Consider the following 17942-nt stretch of genomic DNA (forward strand, 5'->3'; position numbering starts at 1 on the left):
TGAATGAATCCCATCTCCTGTTGTATACCTGTGAGGGTCTGAGTGATTTGCAATGATATTGTAGCATCCTGTGACCAGACGCTCGTAGATGCGGGCCAAGAAGGCGTCAGACTCTGCCGGGCCAAGAATGCGCTCCAGTGAGGTGCTGCTGATTTCTGCTACGCACTCTGTGCTGCTCTCCAGCAACAGGGGCAGCAGCGTGCTCACAACCTGAGTGGGATTCAGCTCTTCTGTACTAAAAGGGACAGACGACCAACAGCATTAAAAGGAGACAGCCAACAGAAATCAAGTCTCATTAAGATACTAAAGTTTTTTTTTATTTTAAAACATAAAGAAACTGCAACTTACACGATGAGGTCACCGGTGAGGCGAACCAATGAGAGAAGGATGTGTTTCAGAGAAGAGGCCAAAGGCAACGACTGACAAGTCAGAGTCCCCAGATGAGCTGCTTGGATGGCACTGATGTAGCTCTCAGATGGGATGGTATCATTAGCAAACGCATTTCGCTGAGAGAAAAAAAAAAAGAAAATAAAATTGATTTCAGCGACAGAAATACTTGGTACAATTTTTATTTGATTTCCTCATTTTTAAATACATGCAAATGCACTGTATACAAAGATATTTAAAGATCATCTTAACTAAAAAGCTCTAGCCAAAATTGTATATAAAAAAAAAAAAAAAAAGTTTCTTCACTTACCCATGAGCCAATGTTGGGGAACTCATTAGTGTGGACGCTGTTCCAAGTCTCACATACCGTTTGTACAGCCGATGGCAAGTTCTGCATCAAGTTATGACCTGTAAAGTTTAATTTAAGATTAGGTTAAAACTGATATATTACACAGAGCTGTCAAAGCAATTGTGTTATTTGCCTGGAGTTCAAAAAAATTTAAAATATACCCAGCAGGTTGGCCTTGCAGCGTGTGGAGCCAATGGACAGAACTGCAGCGTAACCTTGGAGCTTTGCATCAGTCAGCTTGTTTTCACCTTCCTCTGGGATGTTTAACAGGAGGTAGGATCTGGTAAAGAAAAGATAAATCAGACTTCTTAAATTCTTTTCATATTTAAGAAAATATGATTCAAGAGCAAACTTAGAATGGCTTCCACAAGTGGTTGATTCTTACCTTGTGAAGGCAGTATAAGTGTCTGTGAGCTGTAGCGTAGCAGGCAGCAAGTTTTTTGTGACATCGGACGACTTGTGGGCGTCGGCCTCGATTGCAACCTTGGACAAATGTTCATCTAATGAAATCTGGACTTTAGAGATGACTGCATCCAGAGTATAAATAGCTTGCAGGGAGGGCAGCTGGTGAAGTGGGAGGACGACGTTCGGATCAACACTTGAAAAGGTGGAAATCTGAAACAGAATATTTTTTGTCAAAGGGAGACCCGTTGTTGTAAAATATTGTTTAAGGAACAAAGAGAGACAGTTGTATTAAATACCTGTCTGGCAATGTACTCCTCTGCAAGCTCCACATCATATTTCACGGTGCTGCACTTTGATACCGTCGTCTCAACCAGAGATGCTGCTTGGTCTGCTTTCATTCCCTGCTTTACCAAGTGCTCCTGATGACGCAGGCAGAACAGTGCCACAAAAACCACAAGTTAATAAAGATAAATCAGCACCACTTTAGTGTGGTGCTGTACAGTTTTTAATCCACAAATAAAATGTCTCTGAATAAACAACATATAAGAAAACAAAAACTTTAATTTTCAGTTTTAATGACTAATTTAAAGTGGGGAAAAAAAACATAAAAGTAGCTGACGTCAAATGACATACTTTTCCACAGTGACTCTTCTGGTTTTAAAACAAGCAGTAATACTTTAAAGCTGAAACCAACCTTGATCCAGTGAACGTACGTAGACACCCGCAGACGTGAGGACCACCGCAGCGTATGCAGGATGTCACTTTCACTGGGGTCGCTGCAGCCAGTCTTCAGCTGCTCCATGAAAGCTTTGGAGGGTGGCAACACTCCCAGGATTCTCCAGAGAACCAGGAAGTAGTACTGAAGGGAGCAGGCCTCCTGTGTCAAGTTCAAACAGCATTAGGCGACCGTGTAATGAGCTTACAAAGTCATCAACATGACATATTTCTTAATGGTATCTCAAATATTATCATAAAACACCAATAAAATATCAGCCGAAGCTTGTTTGCTCAGCTTGGATATGGTGAACCCACCACAGGAGTGATTGGTTTGCTCTCCTGTCTTCTGGCTGTATCAAACTGAGAGCCTGCTTCCAGGAGTGAGACCAGCCACGCATACAGCTCGTCATATTTAACCGCTCCACTGACCAGCTTTGGAAATACCTGACAAAACGAATAGCAAGAGGCTTAATTAACTGGTATTTACAGTGAACTGTATTATTAATAACTGTGCAGATTTGAAAGGATTTGACAGTTAACTGTACCTTACTATCCAACCTGCTGATGTCATCTTCAGATGCCTCAGGAGACAGCACACAGTAGAACTTGGGCTGAACATTTGAATCTTAAAAAAATATTTTAAATTAATTTGGAGTTAAAGAGATTTACTAATGTAATAGCAGTAGAGCAGCTGGACTTAAAAAAAAGAGCTGGGAGAAAATTGGGTGATTTTTAGGATGTACCTGCTGAACAGTGTTTGGCCCAGTTCTCCTCCACCTCTTTGAATCCATAGTAAAGCGGGAGACCGCTACGTTTTCCACCTTCCTGAACAGAACTCGGTCCGCCGGAGGGCGGGGTGAGGAGGTTGTACTGCACCTGCAATGAAAGTTCATCAAGCCGTTTAATTTTTAAACTAAGTAAAATATTTTATGAAAAAGAACAAGGTAGGCCACTTATGATAGAAAAGGGATGTGTAAAACCAAAGATCCTACATGTCTTATTTTCACCTAAAATAGAAGAAAAAAATAAATAAATAAACTGAATTTACCCCCAAAATTGTATGAACTGATTGCATTTTTTTTAAATCTAGAAATTACTTTTGTTTATTCTCAGGAACAAAAACAGCACATTAGTCACCCTTTTTCTATACTTCATTTCTAGTTGCACTTACTATGAAATTAAATTCAAACCAAAAAAAAAAAAAATTGTATTCTAAATAAAATTTTCTATCTTAAGGAGATTCAATTTGTTGGTGAAACACTTGCACCAAAAAGTATTAAATAATAAGAATCCATCTGCGGTGTACTGGTTGGACAAATTTATTCCACCATCTTAATCTGCAAAATTATTCAAATGTCCTGAGGACCAAACTTTGTCTGCTCCAGTCTAAGACATGCATTGAGCCTTAATATTTGTAAAATCTGCGCTTTCAATTAAAAAACAATTAGTTAAATAAAGTATTAACCTGCTCAAAGAGATATAAGGGAGCTTTGGAGTAGTGACGCATCAGGTAATCAAAAACCAGTAGCAACCGGGCCAAGTTGAGGGGTACCGCCTTCAGTTGGGAGTCTCTGCTCTGTGCCACTTCAACAATGGCCTGGGTGAGCATGGTGAGGACGGACCGTCGACCGCGCTCAGACAGGTTGTGGAAAAGGAGCAGGAGCAACTGGAGGTGTTCCACATTAAGGTCGTCCTCTGACTGGACAGAGCCCTGGATGGTGTGCTGTTTCAGGGTTCCTAGAAATCTGGAGTAATGACCAGTAAAAAACAGGGAAAAAAACAAAAGAGAGGGAAATAAGCATGAGCAAACTGGAATAATGTGATGTGTGATTACAGAAATAATACACCACTGAGTTCCCCATGTTTATGTCTTTATTTTATTAAATATTTAAACGCTTTTATAAACATTACTGCCAAAAGAAAATAAATAAAAAAACTGCCCGTTTATTTATTTTTAATTATGCATTCTAACATATTATGGCTTAGTGCGGTAATGACACAGATGAACTCCACCTGATTCATTGCAAACACAATTATGGAAAAAAATCAGCCATTGATTTTGTTCTTGCAGAGCTTTGGAGATGGAGATCATCTTGACATGCATTTATTTTGACATCACTTTAACAGTTTTGCTGAACGTACAAGAAAACAAAATACATTACGAGTATTGGTGACATCAGGGCTTTAAAGAATAAATAAAACCAATAAGTGGATCAGAAAGGTCACAAAGCAACAAAATTGCTTTAAAAATATTCTGGTTGTGATAACTACAGTTCAGCTTCAACCATTAATCTGTAACCAATACTGATGAAGAAAAATAGCTTCCTACATTTTATGATGCAATGTAAAATAAGAAACAAAGAAAAAGCGGGGAAAAAACAAAACAAGGTGCAGGACAAGAATGACAAATTACACTCCATGATAGGGACAGATTAATACTTCTATGATAATCCTACCTTTCCCAAACTTTCATGCACTCCGGCACATCTGGTTCTCCCTGCATGCTGGCTTTGTGCTGCCAGATGAGGAGAAGTCTGGAGAGAACCGACAATGACTGAGGGTGAATGTACAGAGGCCAGGGACCTTCTGAGAAGGGAGCAACACCCAGCTGTTGCAGGAGGGTGTTCTGTGAAAGATAAGATGCAAAAAGAAAAAAATTATTCTCACCAGCCATTACCTTTTACTTATAGGCTACAAATGTCCCATAATCTTTAGGAAATGGTAAAGCATTAAAAAAATGTCTTGCCTGCAAAACCGGAGATGGAAGATCTGAGGTGACTAGAGTGTGGTTGAAGTGGTACAGAGCTAAAGCAAACACTTCATCTGAGGAACCTAAGAGACAAAAACATGACACACTCTTCTTCATATTTTGTAAAGCTATGAACAAAAACGTGTATTGTTTGGCAAAGCATACCTTTGACATCTTTATCCACGTCTTTGATGATGCTGGCAAGCGTCGCCATGTGCTGCTCTGTAAGAGAGACGCTGACGTAGTTGCGGATGAAGTTGTTCCTGGACTTCAGCATTGAGGTGGTGATGAAGTTCAGAATGCTGGAGGCCAAACTGAGGAACTACAAGAACGGTTACGGGTCAGAGTGGCGCCACAGGATGTTGTTTAAAAACTAAAACATCTATAAGCCCTTAGGAAATAGGCCAATTTTATTAAAAGTTTATGAAAATAGAGGTGATTTACCATTTCCGGATCCTTCCGACCTGCTAAAATGTTGCCGTTCTCGCTTGGATTCTGTTTGCTGGGACTCTTGAGTCTGGGTGACGTCTCCAGGGGCGGAGGAGGGGGAGGGGGTGGAGGAGCCACTTTGTCTTTGGTAGGCGAAATGGCCTCTTCAAACCACAGTCCAAGGATGGGTTCACTGTCGTCATCTGCCAAAGAAATTCAGGTAATTTAACCGCATTGATTCAAGTGAAACTGAAAAAGAAAACATGTTCCACGTCTACAACAAGCCATTTGTGGGGGTACAATAGAAAACATAAAAAGCTTCACATTGGTTCATGACATCTTTCGCAGCACAAGCAGTGGACAACAGCCAAGGACCAAAGTAGATAGTGAATATTCTTGTTTTGGTTTTTTTTTGTGTTCTAACCCTCATAAATAATTACAGAACTAAGAATAAGGACGAATTTGTAACTGGATAGCACCGCATCAGATTGCAAGAGTGAATTATTATTGTTTATTATTATAAACAACTGTATTTGTTTGTATAGGTTACATATTAAAACATAAGCAAATTAATTAAATTAAAGCTGTATTTCTTGACCTTAAATGTTTGAACAACCAGTTCCATAGAGCAAATTCTTAGTTTTCTTTCTTTAAAATATGTTTTTCACCATCAGGTTCATGTAATGTTCTATTTCTAAAATCTGTTTAGTAGCAGCTTCTGATTGAGCACATTCTTATTCATGCATTTGTGACACAGGCAACATTCAGACAAATGATACTAGGGTCACATTCCAACACTTTATGCAGAATACATATCTCTTTACTGTACAAGGCAACCTCTGGCTCACAAAAATGATAACATCTCACAGTCGTATTATTAAATGGGGGCCATAATTTATTAGACAAAAATGTGTCAGGAGTTTAGATCTGACATAATGACACAAAAAATATCCATCAAGTATCATAGATTGTTGCTAACTCCACTTTATGAACAAAAACTGGTCAACTTCTTAAATGTTATTTTAGGTTACTCATCAGGCAGGACATTGTGTCTAATCAAACGTTTTTCCGTCTGTGTAAATGGATGCCTAGAGTGAATTATTATTGTTCACTCTAGGCATCTAGAGTGCCTAGAGTGCCTAGAGTGCCTAGAGAACTTGTTTGCTCAGGCAAACAAGTTCTTTTAATGACTTTAACCTCAAAGTTCAGACTAGTGAGGCTGTCACACAGCTGAATGTTTACATATGCTGTATGAAAACATAACTGGTCCCTTTCTAAATCAGACTAAATGTTTATTTAACCCAGTTACATACATTTTCTTTAGTACTTTTAAATGAGCTAAACAGGACATTTTTGTCTGATTTCATCTCAGGAAAAAGGGTTTTCTCCCCCCCTTTTCTTAAATGTATTTGTTTTGAAATCTATAAGTTTATTATAGTCTTTTTCATAGAATTTTATTATGTTTTAAAAAGATAAGCTGTGACAAAGAACCTTCCAAGTATTGAGATCATATAATATCCTTCATTACTAGAAAAATGTTAATTCTACTCAGTAAATACTTCATAGCTAAGCTTTTCCAAGAAAATAACATTCTTTGGCTTTGATATTGTTGCTAAGAAAAGAACACCAAGTTAGCCATCTTTAGTATGAAACAGTTGCTGAAACATAAAGAAGGCACAAAAAGATATCTAAAACTAAACTGCAGTTCAAACAGAGTTTAGCCTTGTTGCCTCTGTTCCTAATATAAGCATTCAATAGTTGTTGACATACATAAGGCGAGTTATTATTAGAGTTCCTTTGGAGAAATTAGAATCAGGCAAAAGATGGTTTCAGCAGGTCAGAGCTTTAAAAAAACAAAATGATTGAAAACTGGCCACAAATCTTTGCCCCTCACATTTTTAACAACAAAACAAACAACCTGGTAAATCCTATCCACATAAAAATATGTCGATTAACATAAAATGATTCCACCACCAACACAAACCCTCCACATTTGAAAATTTAAGCCTCAATTTACTCCATCATGCCAACCCTCTCGTCTGTCCTCTGACCCACAACACACAAAACATTCAAGCCTGTCGGTGATGCTACCCAACAACAGTGAAGTCATTTCAAGACAGAAAAAAAAGAGAGAGAGAGACAGCTTTTATGTTTTTAAAAGAACATCACATCAAGCTGTTCTTCACATCTGCATGCAAAACACATAAATCAAAACTTTTTAGGTGACGGCAAGATGAAGCATTTTGTGTTTCAGACCTTCACGTACAACTTAAAGTGACTGTATTCAAGAATGATACCAATATTTTGATGTGGGTTCTTCTGTTTTATTCAAGAGTCCAGATCTACCTCAATAACAACCAACGGTTAAAATTTGAAAACTAAACTAATGACAAGTCTGCGTTAAAGGACTTCTAAAGTCACATCGGCTTTGGTAATTTACCTGTTAATTTTTTTTTTGTCTTGAAAAATTATCAAACACAGTTCAGAGCTGCATTAGGCAACTAGGTTAGTATTTGCTCGTTATTACCAATAAATATAAACAATAATAATGCCAGTTTCAAACCAGAGGCTCTGATTAGTTTTTAGAAAACATGCGTTGTTAAATATCAACAGACCATGCGATTTGAACAGTGTTATGCAATTTTTCCAGTGAAAATCCAGGTTATATTTTGTGCTCTGATAATAAACTATGTTTTTCTGTCACATGCTGTTGTGGAAAAACAACAGCGAGGTAATCATAGCCGCAGATTGGAAGAGATAAGTGCTCTAAATATAGAAAGCAAAAGAAAAAGATTCCAAGCATACAAGGAGCTTCACTCTTTCATTGTAGATTACAATACAGTTTACTTTCGGTTTATCAGTCAGCTCTAATGATTGTTTTCGTACTAAATTTAATAAGCACCCACATTTAGGAGCATTGGTATTATCCTTAGAAAGACAGCGAGCCACAGATGAACCTCTGACAGAAACAATGTGAAATAGCTGATAAGAATCACAAGAAAATACTATTTTTATAGTATTTTTTATTTATTTTTTTACTTTTACATGGCTGTTCATCTCTGGCTTAATCATTTTTAGAGGATTAGGTTGATAACTCAAGAGTCTAATTTGTGTAACATAACAAAAAAAAGAAAATGAATCTAAGACAGCGATGTGGACACCAAGTCTTTAACCTGAGGACAGAAAACTGCTGACCTGAGACACAAGCTGCACTTGTCTTCTCCTCTCTTCTTTCTGCTGAAATAGTAAACACTGTCAACTAAACTGGCATTGTTTAAGGAAGGGAAGAAAAATGAACATCACTGTGTGCATATATGCATTTATCTTTCACTGCTGCCATTTCCTGACTGACATTTAGCTAAAAAAAAAAAAACAGCTTTTTTATTTCTACAAAATCCATGGTCATTTGACCATTTTAAATCTCAAAAATGTACTTGCTTTAGAACATTTTTTTCCTGTATTTTCAGATAGTAAAATCATGTAGTTACCCACCAGAATTTCTAAACAAAAGTCCCCCGTTTTAAACAGCAAAAACATTTCCCTTCATCTCAAAGGTCTCCCATAGTATTTATTTTTCCTACTATGCATGCAAATACGCTGCTCCTTCCCTATGACTTAAAATCCCCAAATTTAAACTGCTTTATTGGAATATATTCTAGCATTTGTTAGGCCATCTGAAGTGTTGATCCTTTTCCTGAATCCAGAAAAATAAAGTACCTTGGCTGCTGTCCTCCTCCGTGCTGCTGAAATCGTCTTCATAGTAGGTGTTTGAATCTGTCGACGCACTGGCATCACTGCTAACTGAGCCCTTTCTTTGGCGCTGCAGAACACAAGCCTGAAAAAAAAAAAGAAAACACACCAGAGCCTTAACTATAACATCTACAGTAAATAGTATGCATTATTCCTGTGTTTTGAAACAAGTCCCCGACAAAAACTTTTAAAAAAAGATGCAAGAAAAATGTTTTATGTCATTGTTTTAAAGGTCAATATACTTCTCTGGTTACAATGAATCCTTTTAGCTATTGCTTTATGTGAAGCTACATTATGAAAACCATCTAATTTATTCCCCAAGTATTTTCAAACTACATTATAATCTGCACCTTTTTGTAAGAGGTGGAGAGGAGGGTGAAGAGAAGATTTGTGAGAGGAACAGAGTCGATGAGCCTTTGGACCCTCTGGATTGACGTGCTTTGTGCCATGATGTTGAGCTCGGCAGGTGGTCCATCACTTGCCCACCCCTGCAGAAAGGGGGAAGGTGATTATAAAGAAGAAACATTACTCACAGAGTTTAGTTGTATATTTAATTCTGCACATGACATATGCTTCTAAGTTGTGTGGCAAAATGTTGTACCACTGAAACTCGATAAATCCTACCAGCAGTCCGTGAATACTAACTTGACTGGTTTGCAAACCTGCACATCTTCATTTCGTTGGCTGTTAAAGACGGTGTGCGACTTGGCAAGAGTTACAGAACATTCACAAACCAAAAGCGTTAAAGACTTGTGTTTAACACATTTTAGCCATTAACACCGAGAACCAAGTGTTAATGGCTAAAATGTTCTCAGAAGATGCTGGGTCATTCGACCTCTTGCCACCTGGCACCCCCATTTCTCACTCCCATGTTGCCACTTGAACTCAGGTTCCTGGGTTTCTGTTTGTCTATGTATTTTGATGTTTTTGTAAATCATCAAGATAAATAATGAAATATTTGGCAGAAATTAAATATATATTTTCTGTACGCTTTACATAGTTTCTATCATTTGTGATTCTGATCCCCATTTGGGTGAGTTTATTCTTACAAAACATGAACTGACATAATCCCTGATTAAGCCAAAAATAGTAGGGAGTGGTCTCTTGCACCACGTCTTGTTACAGTAGAATATAAACACACAGTTGAAAATTATTTTCAGTCATTGGTGGTTAAATTGAGTACAAAGCAACCCCCTAGTAACACATCAAAACTAGGGCTGTAGTGATACAATAATCTCATGATACGATACACGATATTCTGCTCACGGTACGATATATATTGTGATATTCAGCAAACGATACAATTCAATACACTTGCGATTTTCTGAAAAATTTTATAGGGACAGAGTGATTTTGGTGACATTTTGTGACTGTTATAGAGTTGAATTGAATTAATTTAACTGAAAACTGATTAAAAGCACCAACTACACAATACCTGGCTCTGGTTGGACATGGACACAGACTTAAAAGTCGACAGCTGGACAAAATTAATCAAAGAAGTGGTGAGAAAACATGTTTCTTTTAATTGAAACAGTACAAACTGTAGCTTACATGTATTTGTAAAGTAAATAAAGTGGCCCAAGTACCCTGCTCTGAATAGTTTGATACCTTTTTAACCTTGACACTTAACATCTGAAGGAATCACTCTAAGGCTGATGACCTAATCACTCTCCTGGCGAAGCAAGCAGTGAGTGAGCAAGATGACAGTTGGATGTTTCGATACTTGCGGATGAATATCGATATTTTTCTAGGAAAGAAAATATCAATATATATCGCAAAATCGATATTACAAAGCCCTAATCAAAACATCAAAACATCCCCAGGCAGCTCCTAACTTTACCTAAGAACGACCAAAACTGAAAACGTCCAAAAGAATTAAATGACACCTTTTCAGAGCAATTACTGCTTTCAATTTTGTCAACATGTCAGCAACAAGACTATCAGGCTCCTAATCACTTTGCAACAGTAAAATGTCATTTATAAGTAACTGAAATTTGTTTTGCCGAATGTAGAGCCGTTTCTTCACCTCAACTAATCAAGTGTAAAATGTCGCGTTTTGGAGGTAATGGATTCTTAAAATTAACAAAATGTGATTATTCATGAATGCTGCTGCTGATAATAACACCACGGCATCATAGATGTATGATTAAAAAATAGCAGTACAATCGTTTAATAAGATAACAATACAATAGGAAACAACCATGACCGCTGAAAACTGAACTCACCCGGTGCAAAGCCTCCACTTGCAAATCCTGGAAGAGCGAGGTCAAAAGTTTGATGGCGTGATTGGCCAGTATTACAGACAATATTCCAAACCCTTGGTGTCTTGAGAAAAAATGAGCACAAAAACAGAAGCAAAAATTAATTTGAACACCAAAACTGTTTAAAAAATCTCTAAGTAGTTACTTAGTAATTGCTTTTTACAGAATTATTTTTTTATGAGACCCATTTACCAGGATTGTTTTAAGAATATATAAAAATTGGCCAAAATCAACAGTAAGAACTAAACAAATAACATAAAATATTTAATAGATTCCAGCATTTATCAGATATTTCAGCAATCAAGCTCTTCTTATAACTGCTGACCAGCATTTTGCATGTTCCCACTGTTATTTTGATGATTTATTTTTGGTGATGAGCTCTAAATCTGTGAGACTGGAGGGATTCCTCTCCACCAAATTAATCTTTAACTTCCTCCACAGATTCTCTGTCAGCCTCAATAGGGACTCTGGTTAATTCACTCCAAAACATTAACATATTCAGCCAGCAGAAACATGCTTGTAAAATTAAAAGATAACTAAACATGGGACATTAAGTCATGCTGTCTTAAGTGTACACATATGTATTTATTTTTATTTTAATAATTTAAAATCACCCTTTGCCAGGGCCAAGTTTTGGCGATCCTGCGCCATCCTTGGTGCGAGCAGCAATATCCCGGACACGCAGAGCAGCCAGGGGATCCTTCTCTTTGCCTTTGTCTGCCAGGGCGGTCGGGCTCAGGTTCAGAATCAGGTACAGGCTGTTTAAGAGGCACCAGGCTCCAAGCAGCTGGAAGTTCTGATAATGCTGAAGTACAACAGAGTCACAAAATGTGTCCTTAAGTTGAACATTAAAAAAAGGCATTTATCATGTAAAGGACAGAAAGTGCAGGGCACACGTTTCTTTAGCTGTTCTAGTTTTCTAATCAAACCTGGCACTCACCTCTCCTCCAGCTCGGCGAGAGTTGCTGATCGCTTGCCCAATCATTTCGTAGATCTCCAACTGTTGGAACACAGATTTTGTATTTGTAATATTTTTTTATATGTTTCAAAAGGGAAAAGAGCAAGAGCATCAATAAAAGAATACAAAACATTTTTATTAAAAGCTCTGGCATCTCTTTACATTTAATGTTTGACCAAACTAAATATGGTGTTTAAGCTTTGGTAACCTAAATTAAAAGCCTTTTAAAAAATCATTATTTAAATTCAAAATATACATGATTTGCAATAAATAAGTAATTTTGTCCATTTACACTACTATTTTTTGAAACAGCCATGCAAGTCTATAAGCATTTCTTCACAGAGAATTACAACACAAAGCATAAATAAATGGATCAATAAATATATAAATAAAAAATAAATAACTAGACTTTGTGTTAAAAAACACACACGCAGATCCATTTAAAGAGCTTTAGTTTTAATGCCTAAACATTGGCTAAACCATCATGAGAAGCAATAATTTTGTACTTCTGGCACTTACACATTTCTGAACAATGGTGGCAGCGTCATTTTCGTAGTCCTCTTCTTTAGTTCCAGTAGAGGCAGAGCGAAGCTGCAATCCGCTGCCCACCTGAAGGATTGCCATGCAAGTGGCCACACTCACGCCTACAAAACACATAAAGTACTTTTAAATTCAGCAATTCAATAAAAAAAAACTCACAGAAAGACAGAAAGAAAGACAGATGTTTGTAACAAAGGAAGGTTGCGAGGATAGAAGGAAGGTGGGTGGGGGGACAGAAGGAAGAAGACATCAATAAAGGAAATCTGGAAATGTAAATAATTCTTCACACTTTTTTTTTTTATATTCTTGCAGAGCAGAAAAGATACTGAAATCAGAAGATATTTCTGTGTCCTTTCTGTCATGTCTTTGCAGACAGCCTTGTTGCAGTCAGTTGCTCTTGATGATTGTGGCAAAGAAACTTCAGCACAATATTTAGCATGTTAAGTGTATTGCCTTAAAATATTTGTCTGCTGAAGATCATTCCAAAACTTGATTCTCCACTGGTCAATCTTTATTTAGTTGATCAAATTCATAAAAGATTGAGCTAGGAGACGTTTCGCTTTATTTTTACCAAATACGTTTTACACCCACCGGCATAAAGACAGCTAAGGGCCAGCACGGTCATATCCCGTAGTCTTCCTGGGGTCAGAGGTTCCAGTACAGGAAGGGACAGTGTGTCCAGAGCCATGGTGACATCAATCACCAGTGAGTGAAATCTAGAAAGAAATTTTATATAATTTTAGTAGACAAAAAAAAAACATGTAGAGAGTTCAAAGCATACACAAAGACATTTCTATAATTCCAAACCAGATCATAGATTAGATTTAACGAACAAGTACGCACCCATTGCGGACAGCAGTGGCGTCGGCCACCGTAGCCGGCATGATGAAGAAAGAGTTGGCTGAAACCGCATCTTGGAACCGATTGATGTAACGTAGAAAGTACGGCAGGTTTAAACACACCCGTAGTAACTTTTCAGACCCACCTGGGAGACACAAACACAGGGTATAAAACACACTGTTACAGCCAAATTAGTCACAACCCAAGTTACTGCACTGCATCTGATGGGGAACTACTGACCAAGTTCCTGTAAGCTCGACACATTCTGAGAGACAAACGCATTCTTCATTTTGGCCTGAACAGCTTGATCTGTGGTTTGGTCATCTGTGTCACTCTCAGCCTGCAAAGTTTGGGGATTTGAGAAATAAGTACGATGAGCTTTTTTTTCAAACAAAACAGTGACAAAGAATTCAAATAGATCTAAACCAGGAAATTCCCTACATAGAACAAGTTTAATATGAGTTAATTAAATATAAATTTGGTTAACTTTAACCGTTATCAATGGATCACGCTGACCTGCATGTGCGCTGCCGATGGTGAAGCCAAGATGCTGGTAAGATCCGGGTTAAAAACTGAAGTCAACTGATTAAAGAAGTTCATTTGCACTTCTTTTTGTCGAAGTTCAGGGCTCACAACACTGGGTAACTCCTTCTGATCTTCCACTAGACAAAAAAAAAAGACACGCTTTTATATGAGCCACAAATAATTTAGACATTCTTTCTCTAATGGGATTTTGCTTGTTTTCTTCACAAAAAAAAAAAAAAAATACAAATTATGTTTTCTAATGACTTTTGTTTGCTTTGGGATACTCACCGTCCGAGAGGGTCTTGATAGTTTGAGGCAACTTGGCAGACTTCATCATAGCGGTAAATGTAATGATCTCTGTGCGATCCAGCCTGCTGCAGCCAGTGCAAAGTCCTTTTATTAGAAGAATCAGGTGTTTCTGTAGAAGAAATAATACAATGTAAGTGCAATACGCAAACAAAAATTGGATAGCGTTAATTTATACAGAATTAAAGTGGCAGACAGAAGCAGTCCGTCTCTTCAGAACCTTATAAACCACTGAATGAAGTCTGAAAATAATACAATTTTCTTCCTGCACTTTTTCAAAAATCTGACCTGTGATACAGCACATGCTTCATCTGGATTCTCCAATCGCAGCAATGAAAATTCAATCAGTACTTTGCACGCTGCAGCCACCGACAACAGCTGATTTCTTGGTACTGGAAAATAAAAACAAAACAGTCAAAATCATTCGATTTATTTATTTAGAATGACAGCGTCTTATCCCTAACACAAAACAGAACATTAAGTATACGTACTTTGACCACAAACTGTGGTGATGTAATGTGCAGAAAGAGCCACGAATGAGGAGTAGAAAGGCTCATATTGTTTGTCGTGGTGAAGAATGTCCGATTCACTGCAAATAAAAGGTTGGACAGCATGTAACAAACCACAAGATGAGAATTTTTACAGCGTCTTCCCTAATTTTAGCTTAAATTTGCAGTCATGAATATAATGCCCTCAAAAAAACTGTAAAAAAAAAAAAGTCTTTGTTTTGATGTTTTCATGAAATGTGATACAGCAAAACATACACATATATATTCATTCCAAACAAAATTCAGAACTACAAAGTTACACTAAGGATGCAGAAACCTCCTCGATGGTTTCAGCAGCTCAGGTTGAGGAATATTTTTTCATAAACTTTCTGGTTTGAAGCTGGTTACTCCACAAAATGGAGAATATAATGCTATTGCTAAAGAAAACAGATTATCTGCGTCGTCCTTCATATTTGAGCAAATATATAAACAGTCAATAAGAAATTATCACGAAGGCAAGGGCTGCTTGTAGTTAGGAAGATATGCAATCATTTTGGTCAATGTCGCAGTAATTATATAATACAACAAATAATTAAAAAGTGTATTTGTTTTGAGTTCAAGCAGACCCCAGATAGTTAGTAGTTTATCCAGCTACTGGAAAAAGAATTAAAGTTAAACATTTTCATCTAATGAAGATTTTACAGGAAAAGTTGCTTTAGGCCGACATTTCCTGTTTTAGCAATGAAACAACTCAGCTTTAGTTTCTTAATAACATTTTAAAACTAAACTGCTTTATACAACAAATGTCACAAAATGTATTGTATGCATAGGCATCATAAATGCTTGGTACTTAATTAACACTTTTACAGTCCATGAAGTTCTTACATATATACATACATGCAGTATGTATATTGTGTACAGCAATACTGTGATTACAAAATATTTCCAATGTTTTTTGCAGGCTGAACGTGTCACATATTGTCATGTTACATATATTACTGAGATGTAAAACTCAGTCCAAATATAGTGTTTGTAGTTAGGCAGTCCTCTTCAACCCACACAGCCTTTATTAGACAAAATGATTTAACACCTACACCAACTTTAACTGTAATGTTGTATTAAATTGGTTGTTGCTTGTGTTTATTTATTGCGTCAAAAAACAATTGTGTGTGTGTAGGATTAGATTTAGCCAAAACCAAGTTGCTTGTAAATCTTGGACCAAGTAACATTAAAGTTTTATGAGCTCCTGAGCTTCAATTTTTTTATTATTTTGATATAACTTTGTGGTAAAATGTAAAAAAATTAAATTAAAAAAAATCTTAAATTATTTTAACTATTAAGTAACAGTTAATCACTGGTACCACCTCTCTCAATTTAAAAAAAAAGTAGTAAATAAATAAAAGCCACTGAAATATTGCTTAAGTGTAGCATTCCTTTCCATGAGCTTGAGGAACTTTCAATTGGTAAACCCAATTTATCTACAAATATGACTGTTCATGTAGGCCTTCTTTGTAATGGGAAAATAATGAGAACGTGCCATTTAAGTGCGGTGGAAGTGGATTGATTTTAACTCAGAAAATTGCAATAGTTCAGGTATTTTACACAAGACAACTGAGTGAAACGTGTAAAAGTAAAAGTGTTTATGACTGCTGGTCATTTTGTTACTTTGCCATCTTCTTACCTTCAGTTTTGGTCAATTCCTATAAAAAGTAAACAGCCGTCTTCTTCAAACATTAACTTCTGATACAAGAACAGCATCAGCAGCAAAAGTATTCAGTCAAATGAAATATTTAACTGCAGAAACATAACTCAGGAGTATTCTTTGAGGATATGTTACATTCAGTCCCAAAAAGCTGTCAAGTGAATCATTAAAGGAGACAACGGATTAAACAACGATTGTTTCCTTTTACATCAATACTCTCATAACTTGGATTTTTAATACTTTTTTTGCCTGCTTGGGGCCTTGAAAAACAAACAGGATCAAAGAGCAGAAGACACCAACTACAGAAAAGTGTTAATGAAGAAAGAGCTTCGATGAGAAACTTTCAGGCCCTGCTGCAGAAGTCATGGCATGTATTGACGATTTGTTTCCGAGGAAAATGAAACTCTTCACTTCAAAGTCCCGGGGTGCATCGCTCCAGGTTAAAACTCTCTTGGGGTTTCAGGTGACAGCCTGGCTATAGCGGTTCTGACTTGACACTCACACTTAGTGGTGATCCCGTTGACGTTAAATAGTCCAGCTAATGGTTTTACCAACAATGTGCCTAAAGCAAGTCACCTGAAGAAGCAAAACTAGCCTAGAAAAGCTGTCCCCGCCTACTTTTAGTCAAAACAGAAACACTCTGCAGACCAAATTCTCAACCTTTAACAGTTCAGCTAATAGTTGCCATATCTGCGTTTGACCGTACCAGACAAGTTCGGCTTCAAATCCCAATCTGGTTCAACTTGGTTACTTCAGCTGACATGGTCCAATATTACTCTGACAGCAGCGTTTCTACGTTACGTTAGAGTGCAGAGTTGAAGGCCCACGGTTAGCTAGCTAATGATGAAGCATATTTTAAAAACGCTACACTGCGGCATTCTTTAGCGTTTACTGAACAACAGTGGTATGTTAAAAGGAACGTTTACACCTTTGAAAGGCAAGCGTCTCAATTTGCCGGCAACGTATCTGACAGTGCAAGCTAAACCCATTTTAAACAAGTTATTAAACGCTAGCATGTTGGCTTCAGTTGGAGACCAACTCGATACCAGTGCAAGTTAAGCTGAGGCTATGTCCGGGATGAACACGGGCGGTTTGGTGATAACATAGACAAGCAACACACTGACATGTAACCGGTTACCTGTTAATTATAGAGCCAATAAGCTGAGGTAGCTCCTTTGTTTCAAAAGCGGTGTATGAAGCTGATAAAAGCGGTCGCACTGCCGCTGTCCATTCGTGCTCCCCCTCTCCTCCGCTCGACGCCATCTTGAAATCCCATAGAAAAAACTAACTGCTGAGGAAGAGGCTGTGAAGGTAAATCACAGGGGGCGCTCCGTCGCTCAAAATTACATCAAATGTGCGTTATTTGATGTGTTTATAATATATTTCTTTTCAGTTCAACTTTGTGTCTTGTACAAAAACTAATGCCCATAACTTGTATCTATGTATTGATACAATTATCTTTGCTGGTTTTGTGTTGTAATTTGAAAATGGCACACATCACTGCATCCATAAGTAGCTAAATACATTTGTATGCTT

At 37.3% G+C, this 17942-nt stretch overlaps 1 protein-coding gene across 10 annotated transcripts in view; it reads right to left on the minus strand.

Moving 5' to 3' along the window:
• Positions 1-17687, minus strand: part of ubr4 (ubiquitin protein ligase E3 component n-recognin 4) — a 48148-nt gene extending 30461 nt beyond the window's left edge. For 6 of the 10 annotated variants that reach the window (XM_008413477.3, XM_017305790.2, XM_017305789.2 and 3 more), the window contains exons 1-30: positions 17545-17687; positions 14708-14805; positions 14505-14608; positions 14199-14328; positions 13902-14047; positions 13626-13725; positions 13389-13530; positions 13137-13261; positions 12525-12649; positions 11988-12047; positions 11662-11852; positions 11012-11111; positions 9137-9274; positions 8754-8871; positions 8232-8273; positions 5052-5239; positions 4773-4929; positions 4605-4690; positions 4315-4484; positions 3324-3603; positions 2602-2734; positions 2404-2483; positions 2174-2302; positions 1836-2018; positions 1438-1560; positions 1122-1351; positions 898-1016; positions 698-795; positions 349-506; positions 29-235 (exon numbers count right to left, since the gene is read on the minus strand). In XM_008413477.3, coding sequence (XP_008411699.2) covers positions 29-235; positions 349-506; positions 698-795; positions 898-1016; positions 1122-1351; positions 1438-1560; positions 1836-2018; positions 2174-2302; positions 2404-2483; positions 2602-2734; positions 3324-3603; positions 4315-4484; positions 4605-4690; positions 4773-4929; positions 5052-5239; positions 8232-8273; positions 8754-8871; positions 9137-9274; positions 11012-11111; positions 11662-11852; positions 11988-12047; positions 12525-12649; positions 13137-13261; positions 13389-13530; positions 13626-13725; positions 13902-14047; positions 14199-14328; positions 14505-14608; positions 14708-14805; positions 17545-17669 — 4085 coding nt within the window. In that variant the 5' untranslated portion in view covers positions 17670-17687. The remainder of the gene's footprint in view (positions 1-28; positions 236-348; positions 507-697; positions 796-897; positions 1017-1121; positions 1352-1437; positions 1561-1835; positions 2019-2173; positions 2303-2403; positions 2484-2601; positions 2735-3323; positions 3604-4314; positions 4485-4604; positions 4691-4772; positions 4930-5051; positions 5240-8231; positions 8274-8753; positions 8872-9136; positions 9275-11011; positions 11112-11661; positions 11853-11987; positions 12048-12524; positions 12650-13136; positions 13262-13388; positions 13531-13625; positions 13726-13901; positions 14048-14198; positions 14329-14504; positions 14609-14707; positions 14806-17544) is intronic. The other 4 variants (XM_017305795.2, XM_017305793.2, XM_017305791.2 and 1 more) reach the window with 2 other exon arrangements.
• Between the last annotated feature and the right edge of the window lie 255 nt (positions 17688-17942).

The sequence above is a fragment of the Poecilia reticulata genome, chromosome 7, assembly GCF_904066995.2.
Source record: "Poecilia reticulata chromosome 7, P_reticulata-male-v2, whole genome shotgun sequence".
Lineage (NCBI taxonomy): Eukaryota > Metazoa > Chordata > Actinopteri > Cyprinodontiformes > Poeciliidae > Poecilia > Poecilia reticulata.